We start from the raw sequence: 20,969 nt of genomic DNA, 5'->3' as shown, positions 1-20,969 counted from the left end.
TAGTGCACTTGGAGCCCTGACTTCATTTTAATACCAATATTAATATTCCTTACACATGCCTAGAACCAGTTAGGAGGTACCTAAGGAAAAGAATAGCATAATGTTCAGGTGACCTTTCCTTGGTTTCATTGTGCCACTTTATCACTGTGTTTCTTCTACTTAGTTTCACAAGGTCAAGGCCTGATTAAGATATTTGAAGAAAGTCCACAACTATAATTTTTTCTAAATTATTTTTCCAACTTTGGAGTCTTCTAATACTGTCTAAATCTCCCATAGGTACGTCTGCCTGCAAAAGGACCATTTGTAGAAATTTTTTGACTATGCTTTAGTCTGAGTTATATACCTTTGTGCACTATTTGTACTGATACCCCCCTTATCTCTTAATCCTGAAACATTCCTAAAATCTTTGTACTTGAAACAGTAGGAAAAGATGGTACGGCCTTATCTCTACAGGAATCCCTCAGCTAGGTTTGTGGTCTAAGCAGTACAGGCTACATTCTTCATCAAAGAAAGTCAGAAAAAATGTCACAAGCACAAGAATCAGTAAGAGATTTCAACTGAGCTCTTTTTAAGTAGACACTTTCTGTCCTCACATAGGAAAAATAGGTGAATACAACAGTTAAATTGGCTCAAATTATCTTTGAACTATTTCTTTCAGCTGGTTTTGTTTGCATTATTACAAAGCCTTGGCAGGCAAGGAAAATATTCTTAAAATAGCAGATTTCTTGCTTTATTCTGCATCTGTTCCTAAACTGTACAATTGTATTTGAACAGCTGGCCAGTAGCATCCTACCATCACACATGACAATGACATACAATCACAGTGTTCTTTGCAGAGGACAGAGGTTTCAAAGCTGAAGTAAGCCCTCAGATGTACATATCTTTGCCTTAGAAGTACATATTCAGATTTACATCATACTTTTTATTTTTCTTGAACTGAGCATTCTATTGGCTACAAATAGCAAACATGTACATATACCAAAATAAAACCCTGGAAGCACTCCGCAGAAAAGAATTTCCTGATGTTGTTGCTAAGGCTAGAACCAGAGAAGCTCAGTCTGGCTGTATGTAGTTTGAGGGTTTTGAAATTGTGTTTCATTTTTTATACAAATGTTCAGAAAAAATAGAATCATAGCATCATAGAATATCCTGAGTTGGAAGGGACCTATAAGGATCATCAAGTCCAGCCCCTGAGGAGCATCCATACCTCCTCCTGTGGCCTCACCTGCTTTGTAACCTCCCAAATCTCCAGCTACAATCTAGGGGCTAACTATATTGCTGTTCTATGTTGACCTGTGAAATTTGAATTTACACATACCACCTTCATAAAATCTATCTTCACATTTCAAGAATTCTAGAAGGTTGTCAAGGCTATTTGTGTGTGTGTGTGTGTATGAAATAACAGTGACTTAAGCTAGGCTTTTAAGTGAAGTTTCTTGTAACTGCTGCAATACCATAATTGAGCAATTAAGGTTCAGAGATTTTTGTGCTCATACAGAATGAGGTCTGTTCAGTCCATCCTCCCAGAAATGTAAGCAAAAAGAGTAATTTAATTAGCTATTGGAGAAAACTGATAACTATCACAGTACATGTCACCACTAAATCACACACAGAATCGCAGGATTAGGGGCTAGAAGGGACCTCAAAGGATCTACCTAGTCCAACCCTCCTGTGTGAGCAGGATAAAAGAAGTGCTGAAGCAACTTTCTCATTGACCAATGGTTTTTATATAACACATTTAGGGTAAGGCTGTGCAGACTGTTTCGGATGTTTGTCTTCCTTCTGCTTACACTATCAGCTTTCAACCCAAAGATTATAGCGCTGGGGTGGCTGACCAAAAAAAGCTAAAACCACTCACAAGCAAACAAACCAAACACAAAGCAGGGACTGGGTTACTTTCATCAGCTGAGCAAATTGAAAAAAACAGAAAAAAAACCAAAAAAATCAGACCAGCCAGAGCACTGACACAGCACCGCGTCATCACTATGAGCATCACTGCGGCTGACATGCATCTTCCTAAATTCTGGGCGGGTTTGTTTTCACCCCCGACCCTGCGCACGGGTTTGTAAAACCGCCGGGCTGCTGCAGCTACTCCTGACAGCTCCTTCCCCGCCCCCTCCGGGCAGCACCATTGGGCTGAGGAGATGCAGCAAGGCATACGCAAAAAATAAAGGAGGAAAAAAAAACGCACCCCACACCAAAAGCCAAACCCATCAGCGTGTGTTTTCTACGCCGAGCCGCCGGGGCGGCAGGGGAGGAGCGGCCCGTAGCCCTTTAAGGTGCCCGCCCCGCCGGCAGGCCGCGGCGGCTGGCGGTATTTATACCCGGGCGGCGGCCGGCAGCGGGTGCTTTGCGCGGGGCGGTCCTGGTAGCGGGGCCCAGGCTGCAGCTGCCATGGACGTGTTTTTCACCTCTACGCCGATCAGTGGGAGCCGCACCGTGAGCAGCGGCATCGCCTCGCTTGTGAGCCCGATCCAGCTGAGCCGGCTACATGTGAAGGAGGAGCTGCGGCAGCTCAATGACCGCCTGGCCGCCTACATTGCGTGGGTGCAGTCGCTGGAGGCCGAGCAGTTGGCGCTGCAGCAGCGGCTGGCCGAGCAGGAGGAGAGCAGCAACCGGGAGCTGAACAACCTGCGGCTGTGGTATGAGGCGGAGCTGGCCGATGCCCGCCGGCTACTGGATGACATCGCTATTGATCGGGCCACGCTGCAGGTGGAGCTGGGCAGAATCGGCGAGGAGCACCGGCAGCTGCACAGCAGGTCGGTGCCCGCGCCTCCTGCGCACTTGTGTGTGGCCCACAGCAGGTCTCCCTGCTGGGACATCCCCCCCCCGGGGTCACGTCCTCTTGGGGGGCCTTTGCAGGGTGAGGGGAAGGGTGTGCTGCTTGTTGCCAGCTGCGTTGTGAGGTGGGTGCTTAGTGCTGTAGGGCTGGGTCACGGCAGTGGTGGGACCCCTGAGGTATGGTGCTGGGTGGTTGGAGGGCTTGGCTTAGGAGAAAGCCTAATGCCTCTTCTGAAGAAGTGATGCTGAGATGCTGCTGTGAGTGCCTTCTACTGTAGTGCCTCCCTGTGATGGACGTTTGGGTTTTGGGTGGCCTCGTGGGGATAGTGTTGCAAGATGGCATAGTAGGGATTGGTACCACATGTGTGTTTATAAGCACTCAAGAAGCTCTTCTACTGGAAATCCTTTAGAAAGCTGTGGGGGAAGGTGTTTATGTATGGAGTCTACTTCTATCTTAGCTCATTGTCTAAATGGGAATTACACAGTGAAGGCAGACCTATAAGCAATAGAGCTCACTTGTACTGGTGCCGCTGGTGCTGCACAGGACTTTTCCTAGGGGCTTTTAGGTCTTGAGTTACCTGGTAGTGGGGTGAACTGCTTGCTGCTTCAGGACTGACTTTCTTGCAAGCTCTGTATCCTGAGCCTGAAATCATCCTGTTTAGTGTCACCAAGCCTGTAAAAAAAGGGGTGACTGAATGTAAGTGCAATCAAATTTTCTTGAAGGGGCAAAAAAGTGTCAACCCACTAAACTTCATTTATGGATGTACAGAGCTATCATTATTAGCTATTTTAATGTCCCATTGTACTGCTAATACAGACTTGTAATAATTTGGGTGTCTACAGGCCTCCTATAACTTGTCATGAACTTGTATCATAGCACCTTTAGGCACCAAATTTTTCTTTTAATGCTTGTGTGGAGCAAATACTACCTCCTTGTAGGCTCAGTAGGAAGGACTTAAGTAGCCATTCTACGTGGTAATAAAGCATGTTTTTACTCTAAGCTTCTCTTTTGAGGCCCTTATAAGTTTTGGGGCTTGTTTTGTGCATGCTGGGTTTTGGCTTATGGATCTGTTTCATAAATCTAACTAGCCACTTGAGTGGACAGTAAGGAGAAGGGGTAATGCCAGTTCTAAAACTTTTCTGCTGCTCTTTGTTTGTATAGCTCTGGCTGTTTATAAAGCTCTAGGCTTGGCAGGTATGCAATCCTCTGAACTAACTAGGCCTTGGAAGTGGTTAACTTTACAGCCCATGGGAAATTGTGTGGTACATGCTGCTTTCTGAAAGGACTAGCCTAACGTCCTAATATTAATGAGTGTTTTGTATCTGGGCTGCCTAACAGCAAATGTCTCAGATGACTTGGAACAAACTACTTTTAAGGGTATCGTACCCTTTATATATACAACCTTTAAATAACCTGGAACTCTTTTTAGGATGGAATGTCACCAGATAACTTCCCCACAGCATTAACCATTGGCTCTTATTAATCACTGATAAGAGACCTAAAGCTTCAGCCATAAAGTGTGCTTGGACTTCACCTTTTTTCTTACTACTGTAACAGTGGTAATTGGAAGTAAGCCAAAGATGGGAGGAGCACTTGTGAGTAAGTATATCAGCTGGTTGAATTCAGAGCCTGAAGAAGGTGAAAACAATTACAGTAATACAGCAGAGAAAGATCAGTTGGGTTCTGTGTTAGTGAGTATAGATGTGAGTTTTGCTACTGAACCTGAAATATGGTGTATCAGGCTGAAGCTGCAAGAATGAATTTTGTAAGTGTTGTAAATGTCACTTAGTTCTGACAAATTTGAGTTTGTTTCAAGTATACTTGAACTGTTCTGGTAAAAATATTGATGTTTTCCAGGTCAAGCATATGTGGTACACTGATTTACAAGGAACGTGATTGCCAGTGCATGAAAGCTTTATTGCTTGCAATTGACAGTCACTAATCCATGCTTACTTCTGGAATGGTTGTAGAGTACTGTAACTATTGCTGCATAATAATGTGAAGTATCATTCTAAACACTTACTACATTGTTAAATTGCTGTCCTTAAAGATAAAATAACTTACTTCAGGGCTGTCAGGAAAGAATACAGGCAACTTGAACCTGGCTTTTGGAGGCCTGAATTGCCAGAGCAGTCCATCAAACAACAGTGTTAAAACACAGATAATAGTGGCATTTCAGTCTTGCGCATACTTTGATTGCAGAATAAAATTTATGTTATTGTAGGATGAAACAGCCAATATCATTAAGTACTGTTAGTATCATTAAAGTATTTGTTAGTATCATAACTAATACTTGCAACAAGTAGTCATCACAGCAGAGAATCCAGAAGGAAGGTGGCTAGTTACTACCTAGAAGAGAAAGAATTCTGTAAATATTGAGAAACTTAAAACATATTATCCTGCTGTTCATCATTAACCCAGTATAGTTATTTTTTTATCAGAGTCTGAGTAAAGAATAAAGAACCTCTGCTAGCAAAACATTTGGGCTTGTGTCATGGTCATGAAGTATAAGAGACAATCAACACATGTGTCTCAATAGCAGGGCTAGAAAATGTCTTCAGCAAGAACCTGATACAGCTGCATGCACTAGGCCTGTGTTGGAAGCAACCATACCTGCATCCTTTCTAGCAGATGTTTGTGTAACCCTTTGTAAAATTCCAGATAATGGAGATTCCAGAATATCCCTCCCAGGCATGTGTTTCAGTGTTGAACAACTACTAGTTTCCTCTCCCTAACATCTAACCCAAATATTCTTCCTTGCAGTTTAAGCCTGCAACTTCCTGTCTTTTCCACAACAGACATGGAAAACAGATTCTCTTTCTATGTGGCAGTCTTTCATGTATGTAAAGACTGTTATGTCTCCTGTCACTTTTCTGGTCTCTAGACTAAACAACTCTTACTTTATTTCCAATCTTCCCTTGCAGTCCAAGCTTTCTAGAGTTGATCACTCCTGCAGAATTACTTTGGACTCTTTCCAAGTGGTCTGCTTGGTTATCAACTGGAAAACTCATTGTATGAATTATCACAACTTAGCCAGTTGGCAGTATAGGCTTTTCTAAAATAAGCTGAACACTTTACTCTTTGAAATCTCAAATCTGAGTTTTGAGCAGGAAGTCAGATTCTGGAGAGTGGTGAGGCAACTGCAAGGATTTTAGAAGTCAGAGCGGTGAGGAAAATGATCCTCTGACAGGAACTCACTGTGGGCCCAGCACTTCTTTACTGTGGTGCCAAGTAAAAATACTGACTTAAGCAACTGCATTAGTCATCCAGGTGGTACCCAAGGGCTCTGTACCTGGGTATTTGCACAAGGAAATGGTCACCTTCTGAGGGCAAAGCTTTTTTCACCCTGTTCTGCAATGGTGTGGAGGGGAGAAGAATCCTTTGTGAGGGAAGGATGGGTGCTGTGGGGGCTTGCTGCCTTGTGGCAGGACCTGAGGGGCTATAGGAGGCAAAGCCCCAGTCCAGGGGAGAGAGTGATAAGGCACGTTGAGCTTGTGGCCTTCTGGGGACAAGCCCTCTCCTGTTGCTGTGGGCAGGAATGTTGTGAGGGCTTGGGGAATGACCCACTCTGGCAGCCATTCCTGCGGAGGAGGGGGTGTTTTGCCCCGTGTGTGACCAGCATTGCCTGTCACCCTGCCTCAGGCAAGCAGTCAGTGGCTGTGCCCTCCTGGGGAGGGGTGTGGGTCTCTCACCGGGGGCAGCAGCAGAGGGTTGTTATCATGTCCAGCTGGCTCTCTGCTGGAAAGCTGGTGGCAGCCTTTGCTGTTGAAAGGAGGTGTGTGTGAGAGCTGCTTGTTTGGCTGGGGGCAGGTCACTGATCTGGTGACTGGCTTTGGTCTCTCCCTGTGGAGATGGGCCTGTGTGGGCCCTTCCCTCTCCAGTTAGCAATTCTGTGGAAAATAGCTGGCTTCTGTGTAGGATTCACACAAAATAAGCTGGGAATTGGGTCAGGAATGTTTCTGGTTAAACAAATTTTATTTGTCTGAGAGGACTCTCTGGTTTGTTGCTTAGAGCCTTCCCTGTCCTCTCACAACTGTTAACCTCTCATTTCAGGTCTGCCATAGACCCCCATGAAGGTAAAGACCTTCATGCCATAGACCCCCATGAAGGTAAAGACATTAAAACCTTATCAGCTGCAATTTATGAGTGCAAAACTTTCATTTGCAGGAATTCAAAAAAAGAAGCTGATTTAAATGTGGCACAGGCTCGTATAAATGATCTTGAAGCTCAGCTGCGTGCAAAGGAAGAGGATTTGGCAAGGGCTTTGAATGAGAAACAAAGCTTGGAGGATGACCTTGGAGAATTAAAGCATGAACTAGTCACTGTAAGACTTGTTCCTGGAATTTCAAATTTGCTTTTGTTCTTGAAGCTTTTGCTTGTTTCTCCCCCAAATTGTTATTGAGATTTAAAAGTGGGGAAAGGCTTTTTTCTGTGGTAATGGCAGGTAGACAAAGATTTCTCATCTTGCTGAAAACAAATGCTACTGATAGTTGGTCTGTTAAGCTGTTAAGGTACCTACAACCACCTGTTGTAGGTACCTTTAATTCCATTCTTTGACCAGGGTATGTAATGGTCCTTAGAACAAGAAACAATTAAGTTGGCATGTGTTGTGTTGCTGTTCCACCAAACACCCAATAAACTTGTATCATTAAACCAGCACACTCCAACATTGGAAGTACATAACAGTATGTCAGTGTAGCTAAGCTATATTTGGAGTATTTCACTTCTTGAGCATCAAACAAATGATATTGGAAATTAGGGAGAAGTTTGGAATATTTAGTGTCGTGAAGAGGAATGTATATGGATGGTACAATTGATTAATCAGAAGACTACTTTGAGGAGTCAAAATTAGCTGGTGGGATTAAGGGCTGCTCTGTTTGCCTTGTGTGAAAACTGGGCTGTGTAACAATTAAGTAGGATTATTTTTCCTACTAATATGCTGGATCCTGTTAAAATAAGAACTTAAAACACACTGAAGTGGTTAGTCTGTTTGATTTCTGTGGGAATTAAATTGCATGATCTTTAAGTTGATTTAAGAATTACCCTGATATCTGTCTCTTTCCAGCTGCAGCTGTCACTGGAAGATACCAAAAAGCATCTGAACAGTGCAATGTTGAGGGCAGCGAACCTGGAAAACCAGTTAAAGACTTCACAGGAGCAAATGGCGTTCCAGAAGCGCCTTCATGAAGAAGTATGTTTTAGCTTATTAACAAGGATTTCTTTTGTAGGTGTCCATGATCCCTGGATGTGCTTAAAAGCAATGTTAAGATGTACTTTATCTTTAAAAAGGTAACTAGCCGAGTCAAGCTTTGACAGTTCTCCAGCCAATAAAATCTACCTAACTAGGAACACCTCAACACAGTACACAATCTCATGTTAACTGGCACAGTACCAATAGGTATCTGGAGTATAAGATAATTTTCTCAGGCTGCAATTCTGAAGGTAACTACAATTCTAATATACTACATTGTGTAACTGAAAGAGCATATATTACACTTAAATGTCCTCAATTATTTTAGACTTCTAGCAAAAATCTGCAATCATTTAAATTTATCTCCTTTAATAAGCAACTTCTGTTCCTTGCCTCCTTAATGCTTATCAAAGATATCTGGTAACCTTAGAATTTTAAAGTGTGTGGTTTAAGTGATAGAGAATTCAAATTTCTCTAACTATTTGAATAAAAGAAGAATAGGGAAAGCAACAGTGCTTGAACTGAATTGGATGTGCATGTGTTCTAAATACAGGAAAAGAGTTTGTTATAGTTCAAATAATTAGTCTTATAATGAAGTACAAACTACTGTATTTCATAGCTTGTGATGTTGGCAGTGAGGAAGCAAATCAGTCCATCACAGCTAGTAAGGTGGAAGTAGTTGACCTAATGGATGAATATCTAAGATCTGAATAGAGGTGAGTTACCATACACTCAATAAATCTGCTACAGTATTAAATGACTTGCGAAGCTGGTACACTAATTCCAGTCTCAAATCCAACTATTGCCTTGCTTATTCTTTGAGAAACCTCTTTTCCTAGGAGCTCAAGAAGGCAGAAAGAGCCCAGGAGAGCATGATAGCAGAAATAGTATCTGTCCATCAGAGAGAATTTGAGAGCCAGCTCACGGATGTTCTGCAGGGGCTGAGAAAACAACAGGAAGAACAAATTCAAGAGTATAAAGAGGAGCTGAAACGAACATACAGTGCAAGAGTGAGTCTATAAAAGATGTCAATAAAAGCTTAAGTTCTCTGCACCTTGATATGATTAAAGTCACACTAGCATACATGGCTGACTGATGGAGCCCTTGCATTCAGGGCAGGCATTCTTGGCCTATGTTGTTATGGACTTTTAAAGTGTTGTCAAATTTTACAATAGAGTTTCTACAACCACTTGCTCCCAAACCAAACTGGTTCAAGCATCCATGTTGTTTGTTTGGGGAGCAATTAGGAGTGGTTAAAGTTGATCATAATACAGACTTCTAATGTTGGAGAGTGATAAATTCAGAACAAAGATGTGCCGTATCTATATTAAGTTACTTCAGTATTGACTAAAATTTGCTCTACTAATTAGTTGTACTAAAATGCATGAAATGAGGTATTATTACAGTTCTACAACTGTACCTTTAAATGTGTAAATGCAAATGTTACCTTTCCACTTGCTAGTACCAGATAAGGGAAAGAAGGCAGCTTTGGAAGTAGTCTTCCAGAACTTGTCTGTCACATCTTTGCCAGCATTAACCACATACCCAGGGAAAGAAAGGTCATACATCAGGCTTATACCCCAGTAGGTAAGATAAAGGGTTTCTGGGTTGCTTGCTGTGTTTACAGCATTAGTATGTCAAGCCTCATCTAATCAGTGCAGAATCACATGATTTGCTACTTTTCTCAACAATACATGTGTTCATTTCTTTCTGGTTCTGACTTCTCTCTACTCTTAACTTACATGCCAACTCAGTGAATTCCTGTGGATGCTTCTGTCTAAGCTTCCACTGGAAACTGAATTCTAAAGAAGAATTGCTCTGCTTAATTCTTTATTGAAATATTTCAAGATTGACTCACTTAAAGCTGAGTACTGCCTATAGTGATAGAGGAAGTGCTTAGTAATAAACTTTTGGGCAAGACCAATAGTTTGATAAACACACCTAATATCCTGTAGTCCTGTGCTTTGACAAGCAACTTGTAAAAACTCCCCACTGATCTTCTGTACCTGTAACTGAAATATCCCAATCCAGCAATTTTCACTGATTAGTGCTGATGTATTGAACTTATATCAACCTCCATGAAAAGCAGGGAAAAACTTTCTGACCTGGACTTCATTGGTATCTGCATGCTTAAGTATAACATAACTACCTTTGCCAGTAAGAGCAGGAAATGACTTTTTTCGTCGTTATTTAAAATACTCTCTCATAAGCAACCCATTACTAACAGTGACTTATCCACAGGTGGAGAATGCCAAACTGTCTGCAGTAAAAAATAGTGACTTTGCCAAAGTTGCCCAGGAGGAGCTGATGGAAACAAAGCTGAGACTTGATACTGTGTTAGCTCAAAACGATCAATTTCAAAGCCAGGTATGATTTTTATTTGCACATCATTAGGATTATTTTAATTTAGATACCCAGTTCAAAACACTGGTGTCTCTAATCCTCAGTAATGGTTTAATTGATTTTCACCTCCCCTTAAATTCAGAATGTTGCTTTGAGGAACAGAATAAAGGAGCTAGAGGAAACACTGGATAATGATCGTGATCTCAATCTAAGGCGTATGGTTGAAAAAGAGAAAGAAATGGCAGAAATGCAGCAGCGAGCACAAGAACAGTTGGAAGAATATGAGCAACTCTTGGATGCGAAAGTGGCTTTAGATCTGGAAATAAAGGCCTACAGAAGGTTGCTGGAAGAAGAGGAACAGAGGTAGGCTGTGACAAATCCCCCTGTGAGGGCTTGCTTCATCAGCAGTCTTGATGCATATTCTTCAGAATGTGGAGGAGGCAGGAAATAAATTATGGCACCTAATAACACATTTAGTTCTTGAAGTATAATCTTCTGTAGGTCTCTATGCTACGTCCCCCTCAGTGTAGTAACATGAAGTAACTTGGAAAAACCCCACTGAAAGGTCAAATGTCTGTTAGATGTTCCTCCCTAGAATCGAGTTTTATAGAAGCCCATGCTACATCCTAGAGATCTATCTCAAATAGGCTTTCCCAGTTTCACTAATGAAACTTACAACTATCCAGACACCGCTTGGTGAGACCATGAACTCAATATATGCTAAGAGTAAAAAAACTTCAAGTACTTGCACTGAAGAGTGTGTCTGTAGAAGCTTTAAAGGAATACTAACTGCAGGTGGGAATCTTCTTATCGACATAAGCATTCTCTGACCTCTAGGGCTGGGGCTGCTTTAAGCTGCTGGCAGTCTTGCCAGTAAAAATAAACTCTCACACTGAAAACTTCATGGAAAGCTTGGATATAAGAAGCTGTTAGGCTTGGCTGCAGTGGGAGAATAGGAGTGAGAAGGAATATGTACCTCATACTCAAGTGGATGTTACCTGATTTGCTTCTAGGCTAAACCTGTCACACAGTGCACCTGCACACAGCACTGCAAGTCCAGCAACAAGTGAAGGGCAGCAGTTTCTGTGTGGGAAGAAAAGGAAACTGAAGGAATCCAGCAAGAGACAGCATAGTGCTGGGTTCCAGACGGTTCAGCACTCTTCATTTTCTGGAAATGTATCTATTGAAGAAATTGATACAGATGGGAAATTTGTCAGGCTCAAAAACAACTCTAATGAGGTACTTCATTCAAGTCTGCGTGGCCTTCATTGCAGAGTATGACTGCTTGTGAACCAACGTGTAGTTTAGTGAGATGACTATGGGGAAGGATGAAGAGATCAGGAAAGAGTATTGCCAAAGCAAACACAACTGGGGAGGAACCTGGATACTGTCAAGATAAACTAGAGACTGGTTCTATTTTTTGGTTGGTACTGAGGGTGTTTTGTTCTCATGGGTATTTGGGAAGTGCTTCTGGGGGGAGGTGCACTGGGTTCTATGAGGTGGGAATTTTAACACCTTCAGTTGTTAGCATCAAATTCAGGCTAGCACTATCAGAAGCACTACTTATCATCAAATAAGGTGTTTAGTAAATTGGATAACAGCTTCTTATTACTTAAATACTTAACAGCTAAAAGGGTGAGTAGAACTGACAGTATCTAATCCATTCAGACAGTTTGTCTGACCAATTAGATAAATCTTTGACTTAGTCTGCAGATCCAGAATCATTAGAACTTATCCTCAGAGCTCCAGAACTTGTGGCTAGTAGCTTAGCCACTTAAGCCAGAGGTCCCTTAAACCTTCATGGGCCAGGAAGTATATTGTATCACCCAAGTTGGTAGATGGCTGTGACTACCTTAATTACCAAAATGTCCCTAGTAAAGAGCATTATGATGCCCCTTCAACAGAAGAGGAGAATGTGCCTATACTTTTGGAGTTAATCATAAGGAAGTACTGGGAGAAATCACAGGGAGGCTTTAATGAAAAGCCGAAGGCTTCATCAAAGGTGATCAGATTTCTTGTATGCTATGGCAGCAGGACTAGAACTGACCCTTGAGTCTGGAAAGAACCTTGTACTTGTATAATACAGTGTTAGTCAGTAATGCTGAGAGAAATTTCTTGTCCCACAGGATCAAATGCTACATGGATGGGTGTTAAGAAGACATCTTGGGAGTGTGTCAGATGTGACATACCAATTTCCTTCACTGTTCACGCTTCAGGCAGGCCAAGGAGTTACAGTAAGTAGTGGTTTTGTAAAACTCAGTCAGAGGTCTGTTTTTGTTACATGGCAATAGAGATTGATGTAGTAAGGAAAACTAAATTGATACTGAAGAACGAAATCCTTATGTGGAGAGGGAGATGAGAAAAATCCTTGCAACAATTTGTAAAATGCCAATTCAATTTTTTAAATCTAGATCTTGAATTGAACTTGGAACATCCTAGACTGAGATGTACTGTTATTACAAAAGCAACTGATGCATTTTAGTTTTAGTGCTCCACATACTTCTAGAATTCAATACAAGCTGTGCAAAGACTGTTGCTAAAAGCAAGAGATGCTGAGCTCAGTTTATGGTACTATGTTAAATATTTGCTCTAAAAATTATACTCCAAGTTCGCTATTGATCAAAGAGCCTAACTTTACAGTCTGCACTCCAAACTCCCTATGCTTGCTCAAGAGATCTGTGAGTAACCTCAGGGTACAGGCTATCCCCCATAGACAAATTGCTGCTGAGAGCAGGCCTCTAACTACGGCTTGACTCAAATGGAGTGCATGTCCAAGCAAGCCTGCCACTACCTCAGGTAGAAGCTGTTAACAGCCTTCTCTGCATGGCTTTAGAGTCTTCAGTTTAACTCAAACATTACCACTGCTCTTCGTAGCTTTAAACTAACCTGTCAAGGATCACAGTAGTTCAGTTTGTTACTGGACATCACTGGTTTTGGAGTATGTCAGACTGAATTCTAATCTAACTACAAATAATCAGATGGTGACTTGATTTGTTGCAGGTCTGGGCTGCAGGTGCTGGTGTAAGTCCAGGTCCTAATGATCTGGTCTGGAAGTCTCAGAAGTCTTGGGGAACTGAGGGTGATATTGGAGTCACACTCATCACAGATGATGGTGAGGTGAGAGAGTAAATAGCTTCTAATTTCCTAATGGTGAACTTGCTTGCCACCAAGAATGCTCAAGAGTAAGTACAACTCAATTGTGTTCTAGGAGCTTGCAGAGAGGACGATAATGTATGTACCCAGAGAAGAAAGTGGTGAGCAAGATTATGATGATGATGAATGTGAAGAAGTAGTAAGTGGAAGTGAAACGGAATTTCCATCTCAGGTATGCTGCCTGAAGTTTAAATATATGCTATCAATGGAATGAATCAGTGGCCATTTCTTCTCATTACTATATGGAAATACTTTCCCAAGTTATCTGTATCCTACAACTCTTACATTTTTCTTGATGTCAGACCAAAAGAAGAAGAAAAAAGAAATGTTGTTTGGTTTCATGATAGTGGTTCCTGTGAGCATCCTTAAGCAGGTGAGAGAGTGAGAATCATGCTTGTCTTATCACAAAACTTGCTTTACAATAGTGCTGCAGTTCCTTGTCCTGTGGTGGATAGCTTGCATGGCTTTGCATCAAAGTGGCATTGATGTTTTGCTTAGTATCTTGTTGAATATGATGAAATAGTAACACTGTCTGGTCTCTTGTAACTGACATACTGAAAAATATAAGCTTTAATATCTTATCTAAACAGCTGAATGAATAAACTTACAAGCTGTTACCCCAAGAACAGAATGCAATTGGTAACTAGAAGTATCTTATTTCTGTGGGATGATGTGACTTATCTGACACTCCAGTGTCCCTGACTTGCTCTTAAGATAAGTTCATGCTGAAGAAACTTACTATTTCCATTCAGGATGAAAAGGCTGAAATCAGAATTCTTAGTGTATTGATTGCCTAAGTCCCTCTTAAATCCAAGCATGAGTTTGAAGTACTTTCTGTTACAGATTATTTCCAGGAACTACTTTTTTGGCATAGCAAAAAAAGAACAAGTATCTTGGCATTGTTTGTCAAACTCCCTTCAATACTCTCCAAGTGGAACTTCAGCACAGTTGAAGTGCCAATAGAATTAACAGAGTAAGAATGTCTTGCCTTCAGTATAATCATAGAATCATCAAGGTTGGAAAAGACCTTCAAGATCATAGTTATATTTGATGGTTGGACTCTATCTTGTACTTCAAATTCTGGCTGCAACTTGCATCTTGTAATGCCTTGAAAGACTCCTTCAAACAGCTTTTCACTCACCATATTACACAGAACTTCCATGTATCAGATGTTCCTAGTGTACTTAGATATACTAGTAGTTAGGCACCTTTAGCTGTTGAAACAGTCTAAACCAGAACAAATGTAAGGGATTTAAATTGGCTCTAACTGAAGAGTTATGGACATCTATGACTCTGGAGCTCACTTCTCGAAATAGCAGAGTCCCCTTTGCTAGTACAAATGCCATAGCCCAAAGAACAAGGGGACACCTAGCTAAAAAAAAATGTTTCCTGACACACTATGTTGAGCTACCATGTGTGCTGAAACTAATTCTAGAGTTAAAGGACTTGCATCTTGTTGACTGGGTCTTGAAGTCACTACTGTTTCTTAAATATTTTTATAATATATCTGTCTGAACTTAGAAGTACCTTAGTACTGTCTTCTGCAGAAAACGTACCTAAAAACAGGCAGTTACTGCCTTACCCTTCTTTCAAGCAGTAAGTAAATACCTATTATAATGCCATCTGGCTTAGAGAATGTTCAGCAAAGTCTCATGACTTGGATGAATGTTCTTGTAATGTCTTTGGGCCCTCACTGAAGGAGGGTGAGACCCTGTTTAATAGGCTGTTTTGAGATGGTCTATAATGCTATTCTTGGAGCTCTTAAGGCACAGCATACACCAAAACAGTCAAAAGTCTAAAGCTTCCACTAGCATTAAAGAGACTTAATACAAGCTGCTCCTTGTGCTTGGAGTAAAGGCTTCTCCACAGGTTTTCTTTAGGGTTCTTTATTTAAGTTGACTAATAACATTGCTTGTTTAGCAATCAATGACGGGATGCAAGAGTAATTTTTTTCTTACACTTCTAATCTGTTTTATCAGCAATTTTACAATACAGTTGTGTGCCACATATGGTAAGAATCAATTCTAATACTTGCAACTCAAATGTTAATGTACTTCCTGACAATTACTATCAAACTTCTGTCACTAGTACCTATATGCTTCTGCTGCAGTAGTAGTACTGAAATAATGGCAGCTTAGTAAAACAGTTAACTTCTGCATGTAATAAAATGAGGCAAAGAAAGCATGCTGTTCTTTAAAGAAAAGCAGGGCTTTAGTGGGTTTTGCTTCTGCTTTTATCATCCAAACTAGGGTAGCATGAATCTGCATGTTAGCCATGTTTTGATGCCCCAGAACTGAGGTACTGATAAATAGCTTAATAGCAATTAATTAAGGGATAGGCCCATGTATTGCATGGATGTTGATCCTTAAAAGCTTTTTCTTTTTTCCCCACCCCAAACCATCTAATATAGTTAAGGTACCTTGTTTGAAAACCTGCTTGGCTTTATTAATGAGCAATTAAATCTACAACACACAAAATCTCCTCGTTCCTATCTGAGTATGAAGTAGGTAACAGCAGTAAATACCTGCTTGTACACATGCTAATTAACCCAATGCCTTGATGTTTTATTTCTACAGCAAAATGAGGATGCTAGCTGTTCTGTCATGTAGTGTGGACACAGATGACCATCAGAGAACACTTCTCAATTATCCCAGGTGACACAGACTACGTGGGCTTTGGTATCTTCTGCAATATATGAAACTTGGAATTAACATCTCCTATCTGACCTCTTTGTAGAAAGCATTGTCTGTAACATGATGAAATTTCCTACCTTCTGATACTGGATCCTGTTCTTGGATTCACTGATATAAAAAGCACTGGAATACAAGCTCTATGTGAAGTTATTTTTTACTTAAAGGCAAGGATCTGGTTTCCAGGACCTGCTGAAACAGTGGAGGGTACACAGTTTACAAAACTTGTAAACATATGCCCTAGAAGGGTGCTCAGCCTCAGCTTGCTCAGTATTCTGCTATGATGTTTCTCCGAAGTTGATAATTTCTGTTTCAAGCCTGACTGGGGAAACCACATGGGTCCTAACTTGCACCTTGAGTGAGGCTGAAGCAAAACCCTATCCTAAAGTTGTGTGACAGGTTTCCTGCTAAGATCCTGGTGCTGAAGTACATGAAACTGTTCTAGATCACTTGCTAGAGAATATCCTAGAGTGGAAAAAAATCAAGATTAAAAGCAAGTTGTAAAGATGACTTACATGTACTGTTCCTGTATCCCAGCACCAGTTTCAGTAGTATATATTCCTAGATACATCTGTCCAAGTCTGGACAGCTATGCTGTGACATAGTGTATCCTGTAAATGTGAAAAAGCATCTCATTCCACCAGATGGTACTGCACCTAGCAATATTAGCACACTGGTCCTGACCAGTCAGCATTCTAAGGGGATAGAAAAAAGTTAAAACTAGAAATCACCAACACACTGGTGTGTCAAAAGAATTTGCTGTTAAAAATCCTGTTATCTCTGCAGTACTACTTTGTGATTTCTAATTGGTCAGTTAGGGAAATACTGTCCACTGGCCAGTATGTCATTTACTGTAACTTTAATAGCTCTGCAGGCCATGTAAAGACTGATCCATAACCCTCAAACCAGGCAGGCAGCCTCTGGGACCACTGTTCAATTACTTTCAGCCTCTCTTTAGCAAACTGCTTACCTGCTGGCTCTGTGGTAAAGAAAGGGCCTTGCTGAGCCATACTGTTCCTCTTTAGGAGTGGATGGTGAGTATCTGAAGGGAGAGGAGGAGCAGCTGAGACTATGAATTTCTCCAAATGCTGGAATAACTTTTGGACTGACTCTTGCCTTGCCAAAGTATTCAGTGCTGAATTTAAGACTTGTTCTGTGTTCAGTTGTAGTTGATAAGATGAGGATTTCCTCCTATTAGCTTAAACTATCTTAAGTTATTTAAGAAGCCTAGTTTTGAGACAGCAACGCTAGATGCTGCTTTGATACTTGTGTTTAGCAGATCTGAATTCTTGCTGTACCTTACAGGACCACAAAAAAAAGATGCTGCTGTAACTTTATCTTGGTTTCTTAAAACTTTTGTAACTATTAAAGCTATTTTTCATGTACCTAAAAGCAGTCTTGAAGCTTTTTCTTTGCAGGTTAAATGTAAAGTGCTGTATGTTCATTGATCTTAGAGTCAAACAACTTTGAAACAATAAAACTGGTGAGTTTAGGGAAGACTGTCTACAGACTGAAGAAACCTTCTACAAATATCTATGGTAAAAATAGCTATTTCACTTCAATGCCTCTACCATTAATACCTTTCCATAGCAGGTGAGAAAAGGGGGGAAAGGAAGAGCAGCTAGTAACTCCAAATATTTAAACCTTTGAATGTTGCCCCTTAGATTCTTGTATTCAGACCATCCTGTCTACTTTCAGTCAAAACAAAACAACTGACAAATATTACTTGCTCCTCTGGGGCTGCAGAATAGTTTGGTCACTACTGGGTCTCTTTGTTCTGTTAACCTTCTGCTTTACCTAGCAAAATAATTTGGGCATCAAAATTATGATCAAGTCCTTTCTAAGGTGCTTTTGTTTTATCTCAGTTACAGCATGTCTTTCTCTCCACTGAGTCTTCTCTTTCTCCATCCCTTTCAGATACAGTACACTGACTCTTTGTTTGCAGCAGTCACCAGTGATACTCACCCATTTCTCTTACTGGAGTGCTATACAAACCCTGGGAACTGAGGATCAGTTTGTACTTTAGCTCAAAGGACTTTTTCTGATCCTCATGCTAGAAGAAAATTAATAGATGTTATAAATACTACACAGGCAGGAGGGACAGAGCAAAATAATTAACATTCCAGTGGCTGAGGTGTCATAAAACAGTATTTGAATTCATGCAGTTCTCATGTAACATTTTCATCACTGAAAGCTAATATATTTAATGAAAGCAACCTCCAGCTCAAACAACTGCCAGAACTACATGAACAGAAGCAGCAACCACTGGTCTTAACCCACAGAAATATTTATTCAGTTGGTCAGTAAATTATAGCAAGTTTCACTGCTGAGAGCTTGTACTTAGTACAACATCATAATATTGACAACAACCACTTTGCCTTTTGTCAAGATACAGTGTGAAATATGGGGTAAGTTGCTTACAATAAATTACAACGTGGAAGATGAGGAGAGTTCAATGACATCAGTAACTGGTTACAGTTAGCTTCACTTACAGTCTTTTTAAAAATGGTTTTCAATAATAAAATCATTGCAGCCAAAGATAAAAAAAATCCAAGTACAATAAGAGCAAGGAAATGCAATTCTGGAGCAGCAGTAGGCTACCAGGAAACACTTCATACTGTGATTTTCAAGGCACAAAGCAAAAAAACTAGGTATGGGGTTTTTTTGCAGGTTGATGGAATCAGGGAAGGTAAATTTTTTTTGAATATAAAATAAATACATTTTAAAAAGATGCGTACAAAAGTCAGTAAGTCAGTTAAATAGCAAGGCTTTCACAGAATGCCACACTGACAGAACACTTGTGAATCCATTTCAGTCATGAAATCACGTTCACAGCTTGAATGACATGATCACTGAGGCAAGGGAACCATCACTTCAACATAATTAATGGGGAAGAAGCCAGACTCTCCATTTAACATCCCCTCATACCAATTCTCATCAATCTGATTAGTCAAGGTGATGATGTCCCCTTCCTTAAACCCCAGCTCGCCTTCATTTTCTGGCTCAAAGTCATAGAGAGCTTGGCAGCAAGGCTGATCCATGTGCATTGAAGAACCTGCCCCAGTGACAGAGAAAAAACCCCCATTAGTAGAGCAGCACAGCACCCCACCAGCCCCCAAGCATAAAACAACGGGGTCAGCACACATAGCCCTGCCCACCCCCAACCAGTTCTTCCATTGCTTTCACCCATTAATATCTGGCCTGTCTGCGTATAAAAAAAATACTAGTGGTAATTAGTTTAAAGCATATATCTGTTTCTCCCTTCAGTTCAGATGCTGCTCCTTTCTTGTTCCTAGCTGCCTTCCCTTTCAAGAGGATGTTTATATCAAAAACATGTCTTCAGTAATCAGCATTGTCATCAAAACCAGTGTGCTCTGCTTGGAGTGGTGGCTGGAGGAACTGGCATGGTAGGACATACATCCTCTGCCTGAACTAAAGCAAAGGTTAAGCTGGGAACAATGGTGACTGTCAAAATAGTTTACAAGTTTCCCCCATACAGTACCAGGCTGTTCCTGTGACTTATGCTGCTTGCCCTGCTGTAAAGATCTTTCCAAATTACTCTCTTAAAATACTAATGGTACCACGTGTAATGCAAACATAATAAGTACATAAACTTACACAAAAATAAGTAAATACAAATAGAAAACAGAGTCACCATCAGCAGAACAAGTTAACCATGTAAATGCACTCATCTTTTAAAGAAATTTTCTCATGAAAGGGTGTTAATTGGCATGGATTTGTGGTATGAACACATATGTAGTATATTCATTCATATTTCTGCATAATAATCTAATAAAATGTAATGTTCAAATTGCAAAGCTTAGCCCTGTGACCAAGGACTAGCCAGAGCCTCAGCTGATTTTTAGCTATAACAGATTTTTTTAAAACACATATATAGCATATTCAAGTAGAAGTTTGGTAATTTGAAATGTATTTACAGAAGAATAGGAGAAAAAAGCATCAAGCTGCTGCCGTGCAACAGTAGTAAAACACATTATAGCCTGACAAAGAACTCTAGAATGCTCTAGTACTTACATTAAAGCAGTTAAACCTCTTAAAAACTAAGTTATTCAAAGTTTTGCAATTTGCAACAATTCTCAAATACTGCAGTCTTGCCTCTTTGTCCCAGCTGTCACACATGCTAATCACAAAATCACCTTGAAGAATAATTTTTTTTGGGTAAATCTGCACAGTGAGCAATGAGATACAGACACAGCAGCTAAGATGTTAAAACTGCATGCAAAAATGGATGTTGAGCTGCTAATCACAGTAATGTGTAGGAAACTATTGAAAAGTCACTGTTCAGGCATTTTCTTGTAACAGGAATCAGAAGTCTCTTTAAGGAAACCTGCTGGCAGCTATTCTGCCCATCAGTCAATGGGAAGAGGTGAAAGCATCTTTTTAATGGACAATACTGCAGCTGGGGGTGTTAAAACTGGGCAGTAGGAATTACTTTTCTATTTTTGTGGTTATGTCTTATCCTTTATAACAGAAGAGAGCTTTTATTTATAACAGTGGAAGAGAGCTGCCAACACAGATCCCCCCAGCAAACCTCCCCAGATCACTGCTGTAACAAGGCCAGCCTAGTCCGCTGCCTGCAGAACGTGTGGGCGTAGTGACAAAGTTTTCCAAGAACTAACTAGCCTAGTAGAATGACACAGGTGAAAGTCTGGCTCTCAACAGACTGTTGCTGAAACAGTCCAAGCAGAAAAAAGAAAATGAGCCACAGTTTCACACACAAAAACAGTCTGATTGGGATCCAAACTAGCTGTTCTGTTCAGTCTTTGCCAGGGTAGAACTGGTACCAGCT

The 20,969-nt window shown here is 40.8% G+C and overlaps 2 protein-coding genes across 3 annotated transcripts in view; one reads left to right on the top strand and one right to left on the bottom strand.

The window, feature by feature from the left end:
- Nucleotides 1-2,394: 2,394 nt before the first annotated feature.
- LOC311194737 (lamin-B3-like) lies at nucleotides 2,395-16,059 on the top strand (the record flags this gene model as incomplete). The annotated part of the gene is made up of 13 exons (XM_084267937.1): nucleotides 2,395-2,759; nucleotides 6,950-7,106; nucleotides 7,848-7,973; nucleotides 8,813-8,983; nucleotides 10,215-10,340; nucleotides 10,459-10,679; nucleotides 11,330-11,555; nucleotides 12,443-12,550; nucleotides 13,317-13,433; nucleotides 13,525-13,641; nucleotides 13,772-13,842; nucleotides 15,449-15,480; nucleotides 16,046-16,059. 11 exons carry the CDS (start codon nucleotides 2,395-2,397, stop codon nucleotides 13,811-13,813), a joined length of 1,776 nt encoding a protein of 591 aa, XP_084124063.1. The 3' UTR covers nucleotides 13,814-13,842; nucleotides 15,449-15,480; nucleotides 16,046-16,059.
- A 2,949-nt stretch (nucleotides 16,060-19,008) lies between these two features.
- SH3GL3 (SH3 domain containing GRB2 like 3, endophilin A3) overlaps nucleotides 19,009-20,969 on the bottom strand; it is a gene marked incomplete at its 3' end in the record, with an annotated part of 48,352 nt that continues 46,391 nt past the window's right edge. The window contains exon 9 of one of the 2 annotated variants that reach the window (XM_084268350.1): nucleotides 19,009-19,309. In XM_084268350.1, coding sequence (XP_084124476.1) covers nucleotides 19,009-19,309 — 301 coding nt within the window. The remainder of the gene's footprint in view (nucleotides 19,310-20,969) is intronic. The other variant, XM_084268351.1, reaches the window with a different exon arrangement.

The sequence above is a fragment of the Gallinula chloropus genome, assembly GCF_964237585.1.
Source record: "Gallinula chloropus genome assembly, chromosome: 9".
NCBI classification, from domain to species: domain Eukaryota; kingdom Metazoa; phylum Chordata; class Aves; order Gruiformes; family Rallidae; genus Gallinula; species Gallinula chloropus.
The sequence above is the reverse complement of the archived record's forward strand: the minus strand, read 5'-3'. Positions and strand labels throughout refer to the sequence as shown.